The sequence below is a fragment of the Heterodontus francisci genome, chromosome 15 (genome assembly GCF_036365525.1).
Source record: "Heterodontus francisci isolate sHetFra1 chromosome 15, sHetFra1.hap1, whole genome shotgun sequence".
NCBI lineage: Eukaryota > Metazoa > Chordata > Chondrichthyes > Heterodontiformes > Heterodontidae > Heterodontus > Heterodontus francisci.
Genome location: NC_090385.1, coordinates 1396987 through 1421176, shown reverse-complemented (window position 1 = coordinate 1421176; position 24190 = coordinate 1396987). Strand labels below are relative to the sequence as shown.

At 45.8% G+C, this 24190-nt stretch overlaps 1 protein-coding gene across 5 annotated transcripts in view; it reads right to left on the bottom strand.

Moving 5' to 3' along the window:
• Positions 1–24190, bottom strand: part of LOC137377460 (importin subunit alpha-4-like) — a 125567-nt gene that overhangs the window by 29053 nt on the left and 72324 nt on the right. For all 5 annotated transcript variants that reach the window (XM_068047053.1, XM_068047055.1, XM_068047054.1 and 2 more), the window contains 4 exons: positions 19284–19379; positions 16763–16848; positions 15113–15199; positions 10778–10947 (listed from right to left, as the gene is read on the bottom strand). In XM_068047053.1, coding sequence (XP_067903154.1) covers positions 10778–10947; positions 15113–15199; positions 16763–16848; positions 19284–19379 — 439 coding nt within the window. The remainder of the gene's footprint in view (positions 1–10777; positions 10948–15112; positions 15200–16762; positions 16849–19283; positions 19380–24190) is intronic.

The window sequence follows — 24190 nt, the reverse complement described above, 5'->3', positions numbered from 1 at the left end:
GGGATTTGTCAGCATTTAACCCCTAGCACTATTTTTTTTTTACGAATACTGATTTCCTTCAGTTCCTCCCTCTCATTAGACCCTTGGTTCCCTAATATTTCTCAGAGGTTATTTGTGTCCTCCTTTGTGAAGGCAGAACCAACTTATGTGTTTAATTGTCCTGCCATTTCTTTGTTCCCCATTATAATTTCCCGTTTCTGACTGTAAGGGACCCACATTTGTCTTCACTAATCTTTTTCTCTTCACATAATTATACAAGCTTTTACAGTCAGTTTTTATGTTCCCCGCAAGTTTACTCTCATACTCTATTGTCCCCTGCTTAATCAACCTCTTTGTTCTCTTTTGCTGAATTCTAAACTGTTCCCAATCCTCAGACTTGCTGCTTTTTCTGGCAATTTTATATGCCCCCTCTTTGGATCTAATACCATCGCAAATTTCTTTTTGAAGACACGGTTGAGCCACCTTTCAGGTTTTATTTTTGCGCCAGACAGGAATGAATAATTGTTGTAATTCATGCACATGTTCTTTAAATATTATCCATTGCCTATCCACCGTCAACCCTTTTTGTAAAGTTCCCCAATCTACCATAGCCAACTTGCGCTTCATATCTTCTTAGTTTCCTTTATTTAGATTCAGGACCCTAGTTTCGGATTCAACTACTTCCCTCTCCATCATACTGAAGAATTCTATCATGTTATGGTTACTCCTCTCCAAGGCACCCCGCACAACAAGACTGTTAATTAATCCTTTCTCATTGCACAATACCCAGTCTAGGATAGCCAGTTCTCTAGTTGGTTCCTCAACGTATTGGTCTAAAAAAACCATCACGTACACACTCCAGGAAATCCTCCGAAACAGTATTATTGCAAATTTGGTTTGACCAATCTATAAGTAGATTAAAGTCACCCATGATTACAGTTGTACCCTTATTGCATGCATCTCTAATTTCCTGTTTAATGCAATCCCTTACATCTCCAACACTGTTTGGGGGCCTAGAGACAACCCCCACCAAACGTTTTCTGCCCCATGGTGTTTCTTAACTCCACTAATTTGGCAGGGGGATGGGATACAAAGTGGAGGTACAGTAGGGGGTGATGCACAGCCAAATATAGAAGAGAACTTAAGTCAGTCTGGAAGGCAGAGCAAATATAGACCTGTTCAGGCACAAGCGAAGAATATTATCCACTGCCTATCCATCGTGCATCTATTTTCACGCAAGGAGTCTTACAAGTAAGGCAGATGAATTGAAATCACTGGTTAACACATGGGAATATGATATTATTGCCATCACAGAGACATGGTTGAGGGAAGGACAGGACTGGCAGCTAAATATTCCAGAATATAGATTCTTCAGGCGTGACAGGGGAGGGGATAAAAGAGGAGGTGGTATTGCACTGTTGATCAAGGAGTTAATTACTGCAGTAGGAGGGATGATGTCTTAGAAGGTTCTTCAAATGAGGCCATATGGGTAGAACTTAAAAACAAAAAGGGGGCAATCACTTGGCTGGGCGTGTACTACAGGCCTCCAAACAGTGAGGGAGAGATAGAGGAGCAGATATGTAGGCTAATCTCAGAGAGATGTAAAAATAATAGGGTAATAATAGTCGGGGATTTCAACGTCCCCAATATTAACTCTGATAGTCTTCGTGCAAAAGGCTTAAAGGGGGAAGAATTCTTAAAGTGCATACAGGAGAGCTTTTTGAGCCAGTACGTAGAAAGTCCTACAAGAGAAGGGGTGGTACTCGACCTAATCTTAGGGAATGAAGCTGGACAAGTGGTAGAAGTATCACTGAGGGAGCATTTCGGGGATACTGACCATAACTCTAAGATTTAAGGTAGTTAAGGAAAAGGACAAATAAAGATATAAAGAAATAAAGGCCGATTTCAATATGATAAAACAGAATCTGGCCAAAGTGGACTGGGAGCAGCTACTTGTAGGAAAATCTACATCAGACCAGTGGGAGTCAAAGAGGAAACAGTGAGAGTTCAGGTCCAACATGTACCCATTAAGGTGAAGGGTAGGACCAACAAGTCCAGGGAACCTTGGACGTCAAGGGAAATAGAGGATTGAATAAGGAAAAAAAAGGAGGCTTATGGCAGATTCAGGGGGCTGCAAACAGCGGAGGCCCAAGAGGGGTATAGAAAGTGTGTTGGGGGGGGGGGGGTACTTAAAAAAGTCATTAGGAGAGTGAAGAGGGCGCATGAAAAAACACTGGCGGGCACGATAAAAGAAAATATCAAGGCATGTTATAAGTATAATAAGGGCAAGAGGATAACCAGGGAAAGAGTAGGGTTCATTAGGCACCAAAGTGGCAATGTGTGTGTGGTGCCGGAGGACGTCGGTGAGGTTTTAAATGATTACTTTTCATCGGTGTTCACTATGGAGAAGGACGATGTAGGTGTAGAGATCAGGGAGGGGAATTGTGACATATCTGAACAAATTAGCATTGAAAGGGAGGAGTTATTAGTGGTTTTAGCGGGCTTAAAAGTGGATAAATCCCCAGGCCCAGATGAAATATATCCCAGGCTGTTATGTGAGGCAAGGGAGGAGATTGCAGGGGCTCTGACACAAATTTGCAAATCCTCTCTGGCCACAGGGGAGGTGCCCGAGGACTGGAGGACAGCAAATGTGGTACCATTATTCAAGAAGGGAAGTTGGGATAAACCAGGTAATTATAGGCCAGTGAGTCTAACATCAGTGGTAGGGAAAATATTGGAAAAAATTCTGAGGGACAGGATTAATCTCCACTTGGAGAAGCAGGGACTAATCAGGGATAGTCAGCACAGCTTAGTCAGGGGGAGATCATGTTTAACGAACTTGATTACATTTTTCGAGGTGGTGACTAGATGTGTAGATGAGGTAAAGCAGTTGATGTAGTTAGTCTACATGGACTTCAGTAAGGCTTTTGATAAGGTCCCGCATGGGAGATTGGTTAAGAAGGTAAGAGCCCATGGGATCCAGGGCAATTTGGACCCAAAATTGGCTTAGTGACAGGAGGCAGAGGGTGATGGTCAAGGGTTGTTTTTGCGATTGGAAGCCTGTGACCAGTGGTGTACCACAGGGATCAGTGCTGGGAACCTTGCTGTTTGTAGTGTACATTGATGATTTAGACGTGAATATAGGAGGTATGATCAGGAAGTTTACAGGTAACATGAGAATTGGTGGTGTCGTAAATACTGAGGAGGAAAGCCTTAGATTACAGGACGATATGGATGGCCTGGTAAGATGGGCGGAGCAGTGGCAAATGGAATTTAATCCTGAGAAATGTGAGGTGATGCATTTTGGGAGGACTAACAAGGCAAGGGAATATACAATGGATGGTAGGACCCTAGGAAGTAGAGAGAGTCAGAGGGACCTTGGTGTACCTGTCCATAGATCACTGAAAGCAGCAACACAGGTAGATAAGGTGATTAGGAAGGAATATGGGATACTTGCCTTTATTAGCCGAGGCATAGAATGTAAGAGCAAGGAGGTTATGATGGAGCTGCATAAAACGCTAGTTAGGCCACAGCTGGAGTACTGTGGACAGTTCTGGGCACCACACTATAGGAAGGATGTGATTGCACGGGAGAGGGTGCAGAGGAGATTCACCAGGATGTTGCCTGGGCTGGAGCATTTCAGCTACGAAGAGACACTTGATAGACTAGGGTTGTTTTCCTTAGAGCAGAGAAGGCTGAGGGGAGACATGATAGACTTATACAAAATTATGAGGGGCATTGATAGGGTAGATAGAAAGAAACCTTTTCCCTTAGCAGAGGTGTCAATAACCAGGGGCCATAGATTTAAGATAAGGGGCAGATGTTTAGAGGGGATTTGAGGAAAAATATTTTCACCTAGAGGGTGGTTGGAATCTGGAACACACTGCCTCAAGAGGTGGTAGAGGCACCCTTAAATACATTTAAGTAGTATTTAGATGAGCACTTGAAACACCATTGAATGCAAGGCTACGGGACAAGTGCTGGAAAATGGGATTAGAATAGATAGGCTTGATGGCCGGCGCAGACACGGTGGGCTGAAGGGCCTGTTTCTGTGCAGTATAACTCTATGACTCAACCTCTGACCTGCTCTTGTAGCCACAGTATTTATGTGGCTGCCCCAGTTCAGTTTCTAGTCAATGGTAACCTCCAGGATGTTGATAGTGGGGGATCAAGTGATGGTAATGCCAGTGCATTTCAAAGGGAGATGGTTAGATTCTCTTTTGTTGGAAACCATCATTGTTTCGCACTTGTATGGTGCGCATGTTTCTTGCTACTCATCAGCCCAAGCCTGAATATCGTCCAGGTCTTGCAGCATATGGACACGGACTGCTTCAGTATGAGGAGTTGCGAATGGTGCTGAACAGTGCACAATCATCAGCGAACATCCCCACTTCTGACCCTATGATGGAGGCAAGTTCATTGATGAAGCAGCTGAGGATGGTTGGGCCCTGAGGAACTCCCACAGCAATGTCCTGGAGCTGAGATGATTGACCTCCAACAACCATAACCATCTTCCTTTGTGCTAGGTATGATTCCAAACAGTGCAGATTTTTCTCTGATTTCCACTGACTCAAGTTTTGCTAGGGTTCCTTTATGGGTCAAATGCTGCCTTGATATTCTAGGGTAATCACTCTTACCTCACCTCTTGAGTATAGCTCTTTTGTCCATGTTTGGATCAAGGCTGCAAAGAGGTCAGGTGCTGAGCAGCCCTGGTGGAATCCAAACTGAGCATTGGTGAGCAGGTTATTGTTCTTTCAGTGCCGCTTGATAGCACTGTCGATGACACCTTCCCATTACTTTGCTGATGATCAAGAATAGATTGATGGGGCAGTAAATTGGCCGGATTGGATTTGTCCTGCATTTGTGAACAGGACATACCTGGGCAATTTTCCACATTGTCGGGTGGATGCCAATGTTGTAGCTGTACTGGAACAGCTTGGCTGGGGGTGCGGCTAGTTCTGGACCACAGGTCTTCAGTACGACAGCTGGGATGTTATGAGGACCCATGGCCTTTGCAGTATCTAGTGCCTTCATTTGTCTCTTGATATCATTTGGAGTGAACCAGATTGGCTGAGTTCTAGCATCTGTGATTCTGGGGACCTCAGCAGGAGGCAGAGATGGATCATCCACTCAGCACTGCTGGCTGAAGATGGTTGCGAATGCTTTAGCCTTGCCTTTTGCACTAATGTCCTGGGCTCCCCCATCATTGAGGATGGAGATATTTGTGGAGTCTCCTCCTCCTGTTAGTTGTTTAATTGTCCACCATTCATAACTGGATGTAGCAGGGCTGCAGAACTTCGATCTGATCCGTTAGTCGTGGGATTGCTTAGCTCTGTCTATTGCATGCTGCTTATGCTGTGTGGCATTCAAGTCATCCTGTGTTGTAGCTTCACTGGGTTGACACCTCATTTTTAGGTACGCCCCAGTGCTGCTCCTGGCATGCCCTCCTGCACTCTTCATTGAACCAGGGTAAATTCCCTGGCTTGATGGTAATGGTAGAGTGGGGGATATGCTGGGCCATGACGTTACAGATTGTGGTTGAATACAATTCTTCTCTTGCTGATGGTCCACAGTGCCTCATGGATGCCCAGTTTCGAGTTGCCAGACCGGATCTGAATCTATGCCATTTAGCATGGTGGTAGAACCACACAACATAATAGAGGGTATCCTCAGTGTGAAGACAGGACTTCGTTTCACAAAGATTGTGTGGTGGTCACTCCTGCCAATACTGTCATGGACAGGTGCATCAGCAACAGGTTGATTGATGAGGACAAGGTCGAGTAAATATTTCCCTCACCAATCCGCAGGCCCAGTCTGGCATATATGTGCTTTCTGACTCAGCCAGCTTGGTTAGTAGTGGTGCTACCATGCCACTCTTGGTGATGGATATTGAAGTCCCACACCCAGAGTACATTCTGTGCCCTAGATGCCCTCATTGCTTCTTCCAAGTGGCATTCAACATGGAGCAGCACTGATTCATCAGCTGAGGGAGGGCGGTAGGTGGTAATAGGCGGGAGGCTTCCTTGCCCATGTTTGACCTGATGCCACAAGACTTCATGGGGTCCAGAGTAAATGTTAAGGAGCAAGAGGGTAACTAGAGAAAGGATTGGCCCACTCAAGGACAAAGGAGGAAAGTTATGCGTGGAGTCAGAGAAAATGGGTGAGATTCTAAACGAGTACTTTGCATCGGTCTTCACCGAGGAGAGGGACATGACGGATGTTTGCGATAGTCAGCACGGTTTTGTGAAAGGTAGGTCGTGCCTCACAAACCTTATTGAGTTTTTCGAGAAGGTGACCAAACAGGTGGATGAGGGTAAAGCCGTGGATGTGGTGTATATGGATTTCAGTAAGGCGTTTGATAAGGTTCCCCACGGTAGGCTATTGCAGAAAATACGCAAGTATGGGGTTGAAGGTGATTTAGAGCTTTGGATCAGAAATTGGCTAGCTGAAAGAAGACAGAGGGTGGTGGTTGATGGCAAATGTTCATCCTGGAGTTTAGTTACTAGTGGTGTACCGCAAGGTTCTGTTTTGGGGCCACTGCTGTTTGTCATTTTTATAAACGACCTGGATGAGGGTGTAGAAGGGTGGGTTAGTAAATTTGCGGATGACACGAAGGTCGGTGGAGTTGTGGATAGTGTCGAAGGGTGTTGTAGGGTACAGAGGGACATAGATAGGCTGCAGAGCTGGGCTGAGAGATGGCAAATGGAGTTTAATGCGGAGAAGTGTGAGGTGATTCACTTTGGAAGGAGTAACAGCAATGCAGAGTACTGGGCTAATGGGAAGATTCTTGGTAGTGTAGATGAGCAGAGAGATCTTGGTATCCAGGTACATAAATCCCTGAAAGTTGCTACCCAGGTTAATAGGGCTGTTAAGAAGGCATATGGTGTGTTAGCCTTTATTAGTAGGGGGATCGAGTTTCAGAGCCACGGGGTCATGATGCAGCTGTACAAAACTCTGGTGAGGCCGCACCTGGAGTATTGCGTGCAGTTCTGGTCACCGCATTATAGGAAGGATGTCGAAGCTTTGGAAAGGGTGCAGAGGAGATTTACTAGGATGTTGCCTGGTATGGAAGGAAGGTCTTACGAGGAAAGGCTGAGGGACTTGGGGTTGTTTTCGTTAGAGAGAAGGAGGAGGAGAGGTGACTTAATAGAGACATACAAGATAATCAGAGGGTTAGATAGGGTGGATAGTGAGAGTCTTTTTCCTCGGATGAGGATGGCAAACACGAGGGGACATAGCTTTAAGTTGAGGGGTGAAAGATATAGGACAGATGTCAGAGGTAGTTTCTTTACGCAGAGAGTAGTAGGGGCGTGGAACGCCCTGCCTGCAACAGTAGTAGACTCGCCAACTTTAAGGGCATTTAAGTGGTCATTGGATAGACATATGGATGTAAATGGAATAGTGTAGGTCAGATGATCGGCGCAACATCGAGGGCCGAAGGGCCTGTACTGCGCTGTAATATTCTAATTCTAATTCTAATTCTAATGTTGAGGTTAGGGACAGATGTTTGATTACTCTAGGTCAAGTCGGCATAAGGAGGGAGGAAGTGTTGGGTATTCTAAAAGGCATTAAGGTGGACAAGTCCCCAGGTCCGGATGGAATCTATCCCAGGTTACTGAGGCAAGCGAGAGAGGAAAGCGGCTTCCTTGCCCATGTTTGACCTGATGCCACAAGACTTCATGGGGTCCAGAGTAAATGTTAAGGAGCAAGAGGGTAACTAGAGAAAGGATTGGCCCACTCAAGGACAAAGGAGGAAAGTTATGCGTGGAGTCAGAGAAAATGGGTGAGATTCTAAACGAGTACTTTGCATCGGTCTTCACCGAGGAGAGGGACATGACGGATGTTGAGGTTAGGGACAGATGTTTGATTACTCTAGGTCAAGTCGGCATAAGGAGGGAGGAAGTGTTGGGTATTCTAAAAGGCATTAAGGTGGACAAGTCCCCAGGTCCGGATGGGATCTATCCCAGGTTACTGTGGGAAGCGAGAGAGGAAATAGCTGGGGCCTTAACAGATATCTTTGCAGCATCCTTAAACACGGGTGAGGTCCCGGAGGACTGGAGAATTGCTAATGTTGTCCCCTTGTTTAAGAAGGGTAGCAGGGATAATCCAGGTAATTATAGACCGGTGAGCCTGACGTCAGTGGTAGGGAAGCTGCTGGAGAAGATACTGAGGGATAGGATCTATTCCCATTTGGAAGAAAATGGGCTTATCAGTGATAGGCAACATGGTTTTGTGCTGGGAAGGTCATGTCTTACCAACTTAATAGAATTCTTTGAGGAAGTGACAAAGTTGATTGATGAGGGAAGGGCTGTAGATGTCATATACATGGACTTCAGTAAGGCGTTTGATAAGGTTCCCCATGGTAGGCTGATGGAGAAAGTGAAGGCGCATGGGGTCCAAGGTGCACTAGCTAGATGGATAAAGAACTGGCTGGGCAACAGGAGACAGAGAGTAGCAGTGGAAGGGAGTTTCTCAAAATGGAGACGTGTGACCAGTGGTGTTCCACAGGGATCCGTGCTGGGACCACTGTTGTTTGTGATATACATAAATGATTTGGAGGAAAGTATAGGTGGTCTGATTAGCAAGTTTGCAGACGACACTAAGATTGGTGGAGTAGCAGATACTGAAGGGGACTGTCAGAGAATACAGCAGAATATAGATAGACTGGAGAGTTGGGCAGAGAAATGGCAGATGGAGTTCAATCAGGGCAAATGCGAGGTGATGCATTTTGGAAGATCCAATTCAAGAGTGAACTATACAGTAAATGGAAAAGTCCTGGGGAAAATTGACGTACAGAGAGATTTGGGTGTTCAGGTCCATTGTTCCCTGAAGGTGGCAACGCAGGTCAATAGAGTGGTCAAGAAGGAATACGGCATGCTTTCCTTCATCGGACGGGGTATTGAGTACAAGAGTTGGCAGGTCATGTTACAGTTGTATAGGACTTTGGTTCGGCCACATTTGGAATACTGCGTGCAGTTCTGGTCACCACATTACCAAAAGGATGTGGATGCTTTGAAGAGGGTGCAGAGGAGGTTCACCAGGATGTTGCCTGGTATGGAGGGCGCTAGCTATGAAGAGAGGTTGAGTAGATTAGGATTATTTTCATTAGAAAGACGGAGGTTGAGGGGGGACCTGATTGAGGTGTACAAAATCATGAGAGATATAGACAGGGTGGATAGCAAGAAGCTTTTTCCCAGAGTGGGGGATTCAATTACTAGGGGACACGAGTTCAAAGTGAAAGGGGAAAAGTTTAGGGGGGATATCCGTGGAAAGTTCTTTACGCAGAGGGTGGTGGGTGCATGGAACGCATTACCAGCGGAGGTGGTAGACGCGGGCACGATAGCGTCTTTTAAGATGTATCTAGACAGATACATGAATGGGCAGGAAGCAAAGAGATACAGACCCTTAGAAAATAGGCGACAGGTTTAGATAGAGGATTTGGATCGGCGTAGGCTTGGAGGGCCGAAGGGCCTGTTCCTGTGCTGTAATTTTCTTTGTTCTTTGTTCTTGTTCTTTGACTCCCAGGGCCACTCCCTCTCAACTGTATACCACTGTCGCCACCTCTAGTGGGTCGGTCCTGGCAGTGGGACAAGACTTACCCAGGAATGGTGATGGTTCTGTCTGGGACATTGGATGTAAGGTATGTTTCTGTGAGTATGACTATTTCGGGCTGTTGCTCGACTAGTCTGTAGAACAGCTTTCCCAATTTTGGCACAATTTTGTTTCTAAGGAGGATATTGCAGGGTCGACAGGGCTGAGTTTGCCATTTTCATTTCCAGTGCCTCGGTCGATGCTGGGTGTTCCGTCCAGTTTTATGCCTTTTCAACTTTTGTGTCGCAATTTTGTACAACTGAGTGGCTTGCTAGGCCATTTCAGAGGGCAGTTAAGAGTCAACCACATTGCTGAGTCTGGGGTCACAAGTAGGCCAGACCAGGTAAAGACAGCAGATTTCCTTCCCTAAAGGATATTAGTGAACCAGATGGGTTTTTGCAACAATTGATGGTAGTTTCATGGTCACTATCACTGACTAGCTTTCAATTCCAGATTTTTATTGAATTTGATTTCCACCAGCTGCTGTGGTGGGATTTGAACCCTTGTCCCCATAGTATTAGCCTGTGTCTCTGGATTACTAGTCCAGTGACATCACCACTATGCCACCATCTCCCACATACTTTCTTTACACTATGGAAACCGATGTAACCCAAACATTATCCCGCTATTATTTAACGGCCCGATTATAAAAGATGTCATTTACCCATTTGCCTGCCCAAGCCAGGACAGATTCTCAAGATGTCTGACTTCCACGCTCAGACTCATATAAGCTCGTAAACATTTCAATGCTTGTGCCTGGCCAAAGCAAGGAAAAACATGCTGGCCTTGTTACCCAGTTACCTTTCCATGGCTATAACTACATCTGGGCCTCTGAAATTCTGCTAAGGTGTTTATCGTTTAGTTCTCATACAGCAGCCTGTTTTCATGCTCTGCTGGATTTCTGAAGTTTACCTTTACACCATTTGGTCGACGAAGGCCCAAACCATAATTTTCCACCAAGTCACCTCTCAGCTGCTTTTACCCAGAGCATATCACAAGCAGGAAGAAAATAGTTTAGTATTACATTAAGTGTAACAGTGAAATTAAAAAAACATAGTCAGTCATAGTATTCAAGTTAGCTCCTGTTAATTTGCAAGAAAACCCAATGTACGGATTCCGTGGATTCTTACATAAGGTTTTATGGTGAAATAATGCCTGCCTCTTTCAATACACACATCATTAATAGGAAGTAGTGAATGAAACCTACCTCTTGAATGGTCTCTGCTGGTGGTGGTGGGTCTTTATTTCTGCACAGATTTACAATTACCCATGTGACATTCCGTAAGAAGCTGATTGGAATAGAAGGATTAATAAAGGAGAGTAGAGGCTTTATCACTCCTAGACTGATGACATAGTCTCTACACTGGGGCCCATCACCTGAACAGAGAGGGAAGGTTTCGTTAGAAGGAAGCAAGAGGTCAGTACATTGCTGATTTACCCCACACCTCAGTATGCACTCTCAGCTCTACACACAGCACCTCTAAAACACACACCATTTCTGTTATAAGCCACACCAAAGAGCTGGTGATGCTCACTGCCACCACTTAACTGCTGGATCCTCAGTTATTTCCTGACAAAAATCTAATTTTCTCCAGTTCATATGAACCAACAAAAATCCAACAGTAAAAGACCAGCTTGCCCAGCAAGCCTGCCCTGCAACTTAAACCCCGCCCCCCCACCAAAACACAAGCAATCTCCAGGGACAGGCAAAAAGAGAGAAAAGTTTGAGGTCAAATTAGGCAAAAAAACACTCCGGGAAATTTATCTCCACCCCACAATGGGCCTCGCTCAAGTTCCAGGAGATGACAGTGACATCTGCCAATATCGCATCTACCTCTATACCTGGTTACCTTAGGCACACTCAGGAACCCATCCATCTCCCTATCAATTGCTTGCAGTGAGTCTCCACTGTATAATGAAACACCTCCTGACATCTAACTAAGGTCTTTGCTTATGTAATTTCTACTTGTCCCTAACCTAACCAGCTCGAACAGCCTAGCCACATGGACTGAATCTAAATCCTATTATTTTAAAAACCTCCATTAAATCTCACTTTTCAGCTTTGCTAGAGTAAAAAGCTGCATTTCTCTAAGCCCATCGCGGCTTTTAAACAAGGCATCAATCCCGTGACCTCCTCTGAACCTTTTCCAGGGCCTCTTATCGCACTCACGATGTTAGGAGACCAGATTTGGATAAGGTATTCTGGCATTTTACTCTAGAACAGCACCCGAGGGCAGCATTGCAGCACTGTAAAAAAAAAAATATCACCAAGATGTCAGACACACCAGGAAATCCCTGGAAGGGACAGCTAAGGTACTCATTATGGTCTTTAAGATTGTGAAGGGGTTTGATTAGGTAGATATTTCCATTTCTGGGGGAGACCAAAAAGGTCAGTCATAACGCACAGGAGACCATTCAACATATGGAGTCCATGTCGGCTCTCCCTAGAGCAATCCAATGAGTCCCATTCCCCAGCTCTATCCCCATACATCTGTAGGTTTATTTTCAAGTGCCCATCCAATTTCTTTTTGAAATCATTCATCTTCTCCACTTTCACTAACCTCGCAGTCAACAAGTTCCAGGTCATTACCACTTGCTGTGTAAAGGTTCTTCCTCCCAATACCATGTATCTTTTGCTCCAAACCTTAAATCTGTGTCCCTCAGTCCTTGTACCATCAGCTAACAGGAACAGTATTTCTTCGTCTACCGTATCCAAACTTGTCAGAATCCTGTGCACCTTGATCAAATCTCCCCTCAATTCCCTTTACTCTAAGGAGAACAACCCCAACTTCTTCAACCTAACCTTGTAGCTAAAATCCGTCATCCCTGGAACCATTCTGGTAAAACCCCTCTGCACCTTCTCAAGGACCCTCACATCCTTCCTAAAGTGTGGTGACCAGAATTGGACACAATACTCTAATTGTGGCCAAACCAGAGCTTTATAAAGGTTCAGCATAACCTCCCTGCTTTTGTAGGGGCCACAAATACAAGATAGTCACTATTAAATCCAACAGGGAATTCAGAAGAAACTTCTTTGCCCAAAGCACTCCAGACCCCAATGAACCTTTAATCCAACACTGTTAAACTGGTTATATTCTTACCCACGTGACATTCCGTAAGTAGGTACACCAACAGTGCTGTTAGGAAAAGAGCTCCAGGATTTTGACCAGCGACAGTGAAGGAACGGTGATATAGTTCCAAGGCTGGATGGAGTGCGACTTGGAGAGGAACTTGCAGGTGGTGGTGTTCTCACCAATCTGCTGCCCTTGTCCTTCTAGGTGGTAGAGGTCGCGGGTTTGGAAGGTGCTGTCGAAGGAGCCTTAGTGCGTTACTGCAGTGCATCTTGTAGATGGTACACACTGCTGCCACTGTGTGTCGGTGGTGGATGGGGTTCCAATTAAGTGGGCTGTTTTGCTCTGGATGGTGTCAAGCTTCCTAAGTGTTGTTGGAGCTGCACCCATCCAGGCAAGTAGAGAGTATTCCATCACACTCCTGACTTGTGCCTTGTAGCTGGTGGGCAGGCTTTGGGGAGTCAGGTGGTGAGTTACTCGTTGCAAATTCCCAGCTTCTGACCTGCTGTTGTAGCCACGGTATTTATGTGGCTACTGCAGTTCAGTTTCTGTTTAATGGTGACCCCCAAGGATGTTGCTAGTGGGGGATTCAGCAATGGCAATGCCATTGAATGTCACGGGGAGTCGGTCAGATTCTCTCGTTTGAGATGGTCGTGGCCAGGCACCTGTGTGGCACGTATGTTACTTGCCACGTATCAGTCCAATCCTGGATGTTGTCCAGGTCTTGCTACATGTGGACATGGGCTGCTTCAGTATCTGAGGAGTCACAAATGGTGCTGAACACTGTCCAATCACTGAATATCCCCACTTCTGACCTTATGATGGCAGGAAGGTCCATAGCCTTTGCAGTATTCAGTGTCTTCAGTCGTTTCTTGATATCACGCAGAGTGAATTGAATTGGCCGAAGTCTGGCATCTGTGATGCTGGGGACTTCAGGAGGAGGCCGAGATGGATCATCAACTTGGCACTTCTGGCTGAAGACTGTTGCAAATGCTTCAGCCTTATCTTTCGCACTGATGTGCTGGGTTCCCCATCATTGAGGATGGGGATATGTGTGGAGCTACCTTCTCCAGTTAGTTGTTTTATTGTCCACCACCATTCACGGTTGGATGTGGCAGGACTGCAGAGCTTAGATCTGATCCGTTGATTGTGGGATCGCGTCGCCCTGTCTATTGCATGCTGCTTCTACTGTTTGGCATTCTCTTAGTCCTGTGTTGTAGCTTCACCAGGCTGACACCTCATTTTGAGGTATGCCTGGTGCTGCTTTTGCCCTCCTGCACTCTTCATTGAATCAGGGTTGGTCTCCTGGCTTGATGGTAATGGTAGAGTGGAGGAAATGCTGGGCCATGAGGTTACAGATTGTGGTTGAGTACAATTCTGCTGCTGCTGATGGCCCACAGTGCCTTATGGATGCCCAGTTTTGCATTGCTAGATCTGTTCGAAATCTATCCCATTTAGCACAGTGGTAGTGCCACACAACACGATGGAGGGTCCCTTCAGCGTGAAGATAGGACTTCATCTCCGCCAGAATTGTGCAGTGGTCACTCCTACCAACACCTTCATGGACGGATGCATCTGCAACAGGTAGATTGGTGAGGACGAGGTCAAGTAGGTTTGTCCCTCTTGTTGGTTCCCTCACCACCTGTCGCAGACCCAGTCTAGCAGCTATGACCTTGAGGACTCGGCCAGCAGTGGTGCTACCGAGCCACTCTTGGTGATGGACATTGATGTCCCCCACCCAGAGTACATTTTGTGCCCTTGCCACCCTCAATGCTTCTTCCAATTGGTGTTCAACATGGAGAAGTACTAATTCATCAACCGAGGGAGGGCAGTAGGTGGTAATCAGCAGGAGGTTTTCTTGCCCATGTCTGACTTGCCGCCATTCAACTTCATGGGGTCTGGAGTCAATGCTGAAGACTCACAGGGCAACTCCCTTCCGACTATGTACCACTGTGCCACTACCTCTGGTGGGTTTGTCCTGCCAGTGGGACAGGACATACCCAGGGATGGTGATGGTGGTGTCAGGGACATTTTCTGCAAGGTATGATTCTGTGAGAATGACTGTCAGACAGTTTTTTGACTAGTCTGTGGGACACCTCTCCCAATTTTGGCACAAGCCCCCACGTGTTACTAAGGAGGACTTTGCAGGGACGACAGGGCTGGGTTTGCCGTTGTCGATTCTGGTGCCTGGATTGATCCCGGGTGGTCCGTCTGGTTTTATTCCTTTTCTTCGACTTTGTAGTAGTTTGATGCAACTGATTGACTTGCTAGGCCATTTCAGAGGGCAGTTATGAGTCAACCACATTGCTGTGGGTCTGGAGTCACATGTAGGCCAGACGAGGTAAGGACAGCAGATTTCCTTCCCTAAAGGACATTAGTGAACAAGATGGGTTTTTACAACAATCGACAATGGTTTCATGATCACCACTAGGCTACCTTTTTCTTTACGATGTCACATTACTTTATATTACCTATTATGTTTCCCAGGGCCCAAACTGCTTGTTCACAGACGTTTTGATGTGGCGAGTGCAACAACCTTAGGAAATAAGGCACAGCATCTGCAATAAAACATTGAGGCACAGTCATTAAAATGTCTAAGCAGTATACTCAGTCCATTTAGGTGCAGCACTTTCGTCTCTTCATTACTGAAACAATTACAGAAAACAAGTCATTTCTCACAGATGTTTGCAAACCAAGAGGGTTAGATGTCAGAGTAGATGACAGTTCATTGGTGAAACAGTAAACTAAAAAAACTCTAGTGCAAATAAGCTGAAGCCATTTAATCTAAAATCACCAACAAATCTTATGCATCCATGACAAAAAGTCCTCCTAAATACAGACTTCTGATTGGCAACCAGATCCGTTGAAAACAGTTCTCACCGCAGCTGTCTTCTGCACCCCAACACCACCAGCACCGTAACAGTTAAAACCCCAACATCACCAGCACGGAAACAGTTAATCCCCACACCACCAGCATTGAAAGAGTTAATCCCAACACCGAAACAGTTAAAACCTCAACACCCCCAAGCATCGAAACAGTTAACCCCACCACCAGCACCAAAACAGTTAAACCCCAACACCGAAACAGTTAACCCCACCACCAGCACCGAAACAGTTAAACCCCAACACCCCCAGCACCGAAACAGTTAACCCCACCACCAGCAGCGAAACAGTTAAAACCTCAACACCAACACTGAAACAGTTAAAACCTCAACACCAACACTGAAACAGTTAAACCCCCAACACCCCCAGCATCAAAACAGTTAAACCCCCAACACCGAAACAGTTAAACCCCAACACCACCAGCACTGAAAGAGTTAATCCCCAACACTACCAGCACGGAAACAATTAAACCCCAACACCACCAGCACCGAAACAGTTAAACCCCAACACCACCAGCACCGAAACAATTAAACCCCCAACACCACCAGCACCGAAACTGTTAAACCCCCAACACCCCCAGCACCGAAACTGTTAAACCCCACCACCAGCACCGAAACAGTTAACTCCACCACCAGCATAGAAACAGTTAAAACCTCAACACCACCAACACTGAAACAGTTAAAACCTCAACACCAAAACAGTTAAACCCCAACACCGAAACAGTTAAACCCCAACACCACCAGCACTGAAAGAGTTAATCCCCAACACTACCAGCACGGAAACAATTAAACCCCAACACCACCAGCACCGAAACAGTTAAACCCCAACACCACCAGCACTGAAACAGTTACAGCACCAACATCTCCCAAGGTCCAAACGTTTTAATTTTAAAATCCTGCAGCCTTCTCCAATCAGCAATGTTGATCCAATGAATCTGCACTGTCCACTTTCCATAGCGCCAATAACCTTCTCATTATGGGACAATAATCCAGCAAGAGCCGAACTAACATTTTTCACAAATTCAGCATCTATTCCGTGATTCTATATTCAAAACCAACACTAATACCCACAATCCCACTGGCCTTCACTTCCTGTAACTCCCACTCTGAAATTTCGAGTTAGTATTTTGCAAACAATGAGACAGTGGGATTGTGGTCAAACAACAAATCCCAAACAGATTTCTTAGATAATGACTGTCCTAAAACAGCAGGCGATATACAGGTTGTTTCATCACTTACTAGCTTTGACTACAGCCTGTGTTTGTGCTGATGTTCCTGATGCTATGTTGGTCAATGCCCATGCTGCTTCAAACTGGAGCGAAGGGCTGCACAAAAGGGAGCAATGGAGAATTGCATGGGTTAATACAAACAATCTCGTGTTAAATATTTCTCAGCCAGAATTTGAAATTTGTGCTACAGTTCTAATGTAACTGTGCCAACCTTGGCTCAACGGTAGCACACTTGCCTTGGAGTCAGAAGGTTTTGATGAAGGAAGGGCAGTGGATGTTGTCTATAAGGACTTCAGTAAAGCGTTTGACAAGGTCCCTCATGGCAGACTGGTACAAAAGGTGAAGTCACACGGGATCAGAGGTGAGCTGGCAAGATGGATACAGAACTGGCTCGGTCATAGAAGACAGAGGGTAGCAGTGGAAGGGTGCTTTTCTGAATGGAGGGATGTGACTAGTGGTGTTCCGCAGGGATCAGTGCTGGGACCTTTGCTGTTTGTAGTATATATAAATGATTTTGAGGAAAATATAGCTGGTCTGATTAGTAAGTTTGCGGACGACACGAAGGTTGGTCGAGTTGCGGATAGTGATGAGGATTGTCAGAGGATACAGCAGGATATAGATCAGTTGGAGACTTGGGCGGAAAAATGGCAGATGGAGTTTAATCCGGACAAATGTGAGGTAATGCATTTTGGAAGATCTAATACAGGTGGGAAGTATACTATAAATGGCAGAACCCTTAGGAGTATTGACAGGCCGAGAGATCTGGGCGTACAGGTCCACAGGTCACTGAAAGTGGCAACGCAGATGGATAAGGTAGTCAAGAAGGCATACGGCATGCTTGCCTTCATCGGTCGGGGCACAGAGTATAAAAATTGGCAAGTCATGCTGCAGCTGTACAGAACTTTAGTTAGGCCACACTTAGAATATTGCGTGCAATTCTGGTCGCCACACTACCAGAAGGACGTGGAGGCTTTGGAGAGGGTACAGAAGAGGTTTACCAGGATGTTGCCTGGTCTGGAGGGCATTAGCTATGCGGAGAGGTTGGATAAACTCGGATTGTTTTCACTGGAACGACGGAGGTGGAGGGGCGACATGATAGAGGTTTACAAAGTTATGAGTGGCATGGACAGAGTGGATAGTCAGAAGCTTTTTCCCAGGGTGGAAGAGTCAGTTACTAGGGGACATAGGTTTAAGGTGAGAGGGGCAAGGTTTAGAGGGGATGTGCGAGGCAAGTTCTTTACACAGAGGGTGGTGAGTGCCTGGAACTTGCTGCCGGGGGAGGTGGTGGAAGCAGGTACAATAGCGACGTTTAAGAGGCATCTTGATAAATACATGAATAGGATGGGAATAGAGGGATACGGTCCCCGGAAGTGCAGAAGGTTTTAGTTTAGACAGGCATCAAGATCGGCGCAGGTTTGGAGGGCCGAATGGCCTGTTCCTGTGCTGTACTGTTCTTTGTTCTTTTGGGGTCAAGCCCCGCTCCAGAGACTAGCACATAATCTAGGCTGACACTCCAGTGAAGGACTGAGGGTGGCCTGCACCATCGGACGGGCGGGACTGAGGGTGGCCTGCACGGGTGGAGGGACAGCACTAAGGGAGTGCTGCACTGTCGGGAGTGCTGTTGTTCAGATATATGTTAAACCAAGGCTTCATCTGCCCTCCCAGTTGGACATAAAAAATCCCACTGCAGTATTTTGAAGAGAAGCAAGGGGAGTTTCCCCCAGGTGTACGCGACAATATTTAACCCTCAGCCAATGTACCTAAAAAGATTACCTGATAATTGACCTCACTGCTGTTTGTGGGAGCTTGATGTGCACAAATATGCTGCCATACTTCCTTCATTACAAAAGTGACTACACTTCAAAATTACTTAATTGGTTGTAAAGGGACATCCTGAAATTATGAAGGTGTGCTTTCATTTGATGAACATTACAAAATACAAGCAGCTTAAACAAATGATTACTTTAGCATTAAAATAAAAGCAAAATACTGCGGATGCTGGAAATCTGAAATAAAAACAAGAAATGCTGGAAATACTCAGCAGATCTGGCAGCATCTGTGGAGAGAGAAGCAGAGTTAACGTTCTGGTTAGAACCTGGGTTTAAGGTGCAGGGTTGGCTCTGCAGTCTGGTAATGTGGTGGTGTCCATAGAACCATGGGACAGAAGAAATGAAGGGTAAATGATCCTTGTCCTGTATTATGTGCCCGTCTCCAACAGCTGGCCGTGGAAAGGAAATAGCCTTCGTCTGGGAAAAACACTCGCACGGGACTCAAAGCACATCTTAAACAGAGGCAACATCAGGCAAAAGAAATATTCTTCATAAAGGAATGAAAGGTTGTTCTTTACACACTTAAAATTCCAGGCACACTTTCACAGGTCTTCATACATGCATCATTTTGCAGCAGTTGCTAAAAAGGCAGCAAATACAGGCCAAGAGAGTGGCAAAAGGGGACATCAGGAGGGCTGGCATTCACACTCCCAGAACACACAAGGCAGTGCCAAATCATCACATGCACAGTACAGTACATACTTCTCATCTCTTTCAAGACATTGCACAAGGATTGGCAAGATTCCAGAGTTGATTAAGTCATCAATGGGGGGATTCCGGTCACTTGACAGAAGCTTCCTGCATAAAAATTTAGCAAAAATATATTACATTTTGAACAGTAATACGAATTGAATTTAGATTCAAGTCAAATTAGAACTTCAGGGTAAATCTCATCTAGTGCAGCATATCTTAATTTCCAACAGTTCCATACATGCCAACCTAGCTCTAAGTCAGGGGTTCTCAACCTTCTTGCTTCTAAATGCCCCCTCCTGTGTGAGAAAAATTCCATGAGCCTTCTGTAACATAACACAAGTGCCTTTTCTGTACAAAAATCAATTACACAATTAAACATATATATTTAATATTTTTGTTTTAGTTACTTCACATGACACTTATTTCTGGTGCTGAGCAACAATTTTGTCAAGACGTGGAGATCTGAACTCCTACGTATTGATCACTGACCAAAAACTTAACTGGACCAGCCGTATAAATATGATGGCTACAGGAGCAGGTCAGAGGCTGGGAATTTTGCATCGAGTAACTCGCCTCCTGACTCCCCAAAGCCTGGCCACTATCTACAAGGTACAAGTCAGGAGTGTGATGGAATATTCTCCATTTGCCTGGATGAGTGGAGCTCCAACAACACTCAAGAAGCTCAACACCATCCAGGACAAAACAGCCCGCTTGATCAGCACCCCACCCACCACCTTAAACATTCACTCCTTCCACTACCGGTGCACAGGTGACAGCAATGAATACTCACCAAGACCTGCCAAACCCGCAACCTTTACCAGCTGGAAAAACAAGGGCTGGAGATGCATAGGAACACCACCACCTGTAAGTTCCTATGCGTCTCACACGACCTGATCTGGAACTATATCGTGTTCCTTCACTGTCGCTGGGTTAAAATCCTGGAACTCCCTCCCTAACACCACGGGAACTGCAGCAGTTCAAGGCGGCGACTCACCTTCTCAAGGACAATAAGGAATGGGTAACAAATGTTGGCTTTGCCAGCAACACTCATCCCATGAACCAATAATAAAAAAAACAACTAGGACTCCCACTGCTCCATTTACTTGATTCATGACCAGAGGTCACTGCTTGAAAGGGTGACAGAGATAGAAACCCTCATCGCATTTAAAATAAAAATTGGATATGCACTTGAAATACTGTAACCCATAGGGCGACAGACCAAGAGCTGGAAAGTGGGATTAGGCTGGTTAGCTCTTTTTTTTTTAGCTGACATGGACATAATGGGTCAAATTGCCTCCTTGTGTACTGCAAATTTTCTATGTTTCTAAGTTAAGAGGCAGATTTCAGGCAAAAAAGGGAACGGATTTCACAGTGGGAAGACTCTGGGTAAAAGAAAAGTGTGATCAAATAACCAGGAGGGAAAATCAATCCTAAAGTGAGGATACTTCTACTAATCATCCTGACATGAGGCCATGTTGTAGTTAGCAAGTGAGTGAGCTTGGCAAATGGGTTTAAATGTAGAGAACATCAAGTTGACAGACACCCTGCCAGAAGCCTTTCGTGACCCCACCCTCCCTGCTGAAGGCAGTTGTCTCATCTTATGGATAATGGGCAAACCCTTGAGACTTGTGCAGACAGTCGCTGGAGGCATTACCTGGAGACTGAACCTGCGAGAACCAGCTCAGTACACTGAACTAGGGAATGGCGCATCAACGCAAGCTTGAGGAACAGCATCTCATTTACAGATTAGGCACACTACAGCCTGCCAGACTGAACATTGAGTTTAATAATTTCAGAGCATGACGGGCTCCACTTTACTTTCATTTTCAGTTTTTTTTTCCTTTTTTAAAATATTTTTTGTGTTTATTTTATTTCATCTTAGTTTGTTCAGTTTGCTTACCCACTGTTTTTTTTTCATGTTTGTACTTGCGGCTGTTCAATTTTCAATCCATTAACACCCTATCTGTACTAATGCTTTATCTTTCAACACACCATCAACATATTGTTTGCCTTTGCTCCACAACCTTCTGGTCAGCTACTCTGTGACCTCGTCCTATCTACACCTTCTCCTTTATTATCTCGTGCCCCATCCCCGCTTTGCTTGCTTATAACCTTTTACATTTCTAATATTTGCTAGTTCTGAAGGGTCACTGACCTGAAACGTGAACTCTGTTTCTCTCTCCACAGATGCTGCCAGACCTGAGTATTTCCAGCATTTCTTGTTTTTTTTCAGATTTCCAGCATCCGCAGTATTTGCTTTTATTTTAGGGAATGGCCCCAGTATGCTGGGATACTTGGACACATTTGGGGGGGTCCACTACACTTGGTTCTATCAACGTGCACCTAAACTCTCTGCAGTCAGGTCAGTACAGTCTGTCAGGGAGAGAGTTTGGAATCTACACCTGGACCTGTATTTGTTTCTTGACACTGAGTTACTGGAACCACTGATCTCAGTGGCCCCTCCCCCATTCTGCTCCAGCTCTGTAGTGCCTGGCTTTAAATGAGTCTGTTGGTGCCTTTAATTGCCACACTTCATACAAGGATCTGGGGAGTTCAAATTCTTGCTTTACTCCCCCTCTAGATGCTCCCTTTCTTTGTACGAAGCTATCCCAAGTAAATTACATTGAAGCAGACTCGGTGGGTGGAGTTCCAGAGCGGTAAGTATGAAAAACTTACCTCGGGGATTCTCGGAGCAGACTCGGAGAGCGGAGTTCCAGACTGGTAAGTATAAAAAACTTACCTCGGGGATTCTCGGAGCAGACTCGGAGGGCGGAGTTCCAGACCGGTAAGTATAAAAAACTTACCTCGGGGATTCTCGGAGCAGACTCGGAGGGCGGAGTTCCAGAGCGGTGAGTATATAAAAAACTTACCTCGGGGATTCTCGGAGCAGACTCGGAGGACGGAGTTCCAGACCGGTAAGTATAAAAAACTTACCTCGGGGATTCTCGGAGCAGACTCGGAGAGCAGAGCTCCAGAGCGGTAAGTATAAAAAACTTACCTCGGAGATTCTCGGAGCAGACTCGGAGGGCGGAGTTCCAGAGCGGTAAGTATAAAAAACTTACCTCGGAGATTCTCGGAGCAGACTCGGAGGGCGGAGTTCCAGACCAGTAAGTATAAAAAAACTTACCTCGGAGATTCTCAGAGCAGACTCGGAGGGCGGAGTTCCAGAGCGTTAAGTATAAAAAAAACTTACCTCGGGGATTCTCGGAGCAGACTCGGAGTGCGAAGTTCCAGACTGGTAAGGATAAAAAAACTTACCTCGGGGATTCTCGGAGCAGACTCGGAGGGCGGAGTTCCAGACCGGTAAGTATAAAAAAAACTTACCTCGGAGATTCTCGGAGGGCGGAGTTCCAGACCGGTAAGTATAAAAAAAACTTATCTCGGGGATTCTCAGAGCAGACTCGGAGTGCGGAGTTCCAGACTGGTAAGTATAAAAAACTTACCTCGGGGATTCTCGGAGCAGACTCGGAGAGCGGAGTTCCAGACCGGTAAGTGTAAAAACTTACCTCGGGGATTCTCGGAGCAGACTCGGAGAGCGGAGCTCCAGAGCGTTAAGTATGAAAAACTTACCTCGGGGATTCTCGGAGCAGACTCGGAGGGCGGAGTTCCAGACCGTTAAGTATAAAAAACTTACCTCGGAGATTCTCGGAGCAGACTCGGAGAGCGGAGCTCCAGAGCGTTAAGTATGAAAAACTTACCTCGGGGATTCTCGGAGCAGACTCGGGAGGGCGGAGTTCCAGAACGGTAAGTATAAAAAACTTACCTCGGAGATTCTCGGAGGGCGGAGTTCCAGACCGGTAAGAATAAAAACTTACCTCGGGGATTCTCGGAGCAGACTCGGAGGGCGGAGTTCCGGACCGGTAAGTTACCTCGGGGAGGGAAAAAAAACTGAAAAAATGACGTCACAGGAAAGCTGTGACCTGATTGGCTGGTAGGGAATCTGTACCGAATTTGAAAATAAAATTGATAAAAATTGATTAAAGCACTAATTAACTAATTAATAAGTAGAGTAACTAAACCAGAGGGAGGAGATTACTGTATTTAGTTAGCATTTAGTATTTATTGTAGAAATCTAGCACTAGCGACCACATAGTTAAGTGTATCATAATTTAGTAAGGATTTAATAAGTATTTATTTATTTTATATTAATTAACTAATTAGTGCTAGAAATGTCAGTTAGAGGGGTGAAGTGCTTCACCTGTGAGATGTGGGAGGTCCGTGACGCTTCCAGCGTTCCGGGCGACTACATCTGCAGGAAGTGTACCCAGTTGCAGCTCCTCACAGACCGCATGGATCGGTTGGAGCGGCAACTGGATGCACTTAGGAGCATGCAGGTGGTGGAAAGTGTCATAGACAGGAGTTTTAGAGAAGTGGTTACACCCAAGGTGCAGGCAGATAGATGGGTGACCGCTAGAAGGGGCAGGCAGTCACTGCAGGAATCCCCTGTGGCTATCCCCCTATCTAACAAGTATACCGTTTTGGATACTGATGGGGGGGATGGCTGATCAGGGGAAAACAGCAGCAGCCAGAGCAGTGGCACCACGGCTGGCACTGTTGTTCAGCAGGGAGGGACAAAGCGCAGAAGAGCAATAGTTATAGGGGACTCCATAGTCAGGGGCACAGATAGACGCTTCTGTGGACGTGAAAGAGACTCCAGGATGGTATGTTGTCTCCCTGGTGCCAGGGTCAAGGATGTCTCTAAAAGGACAGGGGGCATTCTGAAGGGGGAGGGTGAACAGCCAGAGGTTGTGGTACACATCGGTACCAACTACATTGGCAGGAAGAGTGATGAGGTCCTGCAGGGGGAGTTTAGGGAGTTAGGTAGTAAGCTAAAAAACAGGACCTCTAGGGTTGTAATCTCTGGATTACTCCCTGTGCCACGTGCCAGTGAGGCTAGAAATAGGAAGATAGTGCAG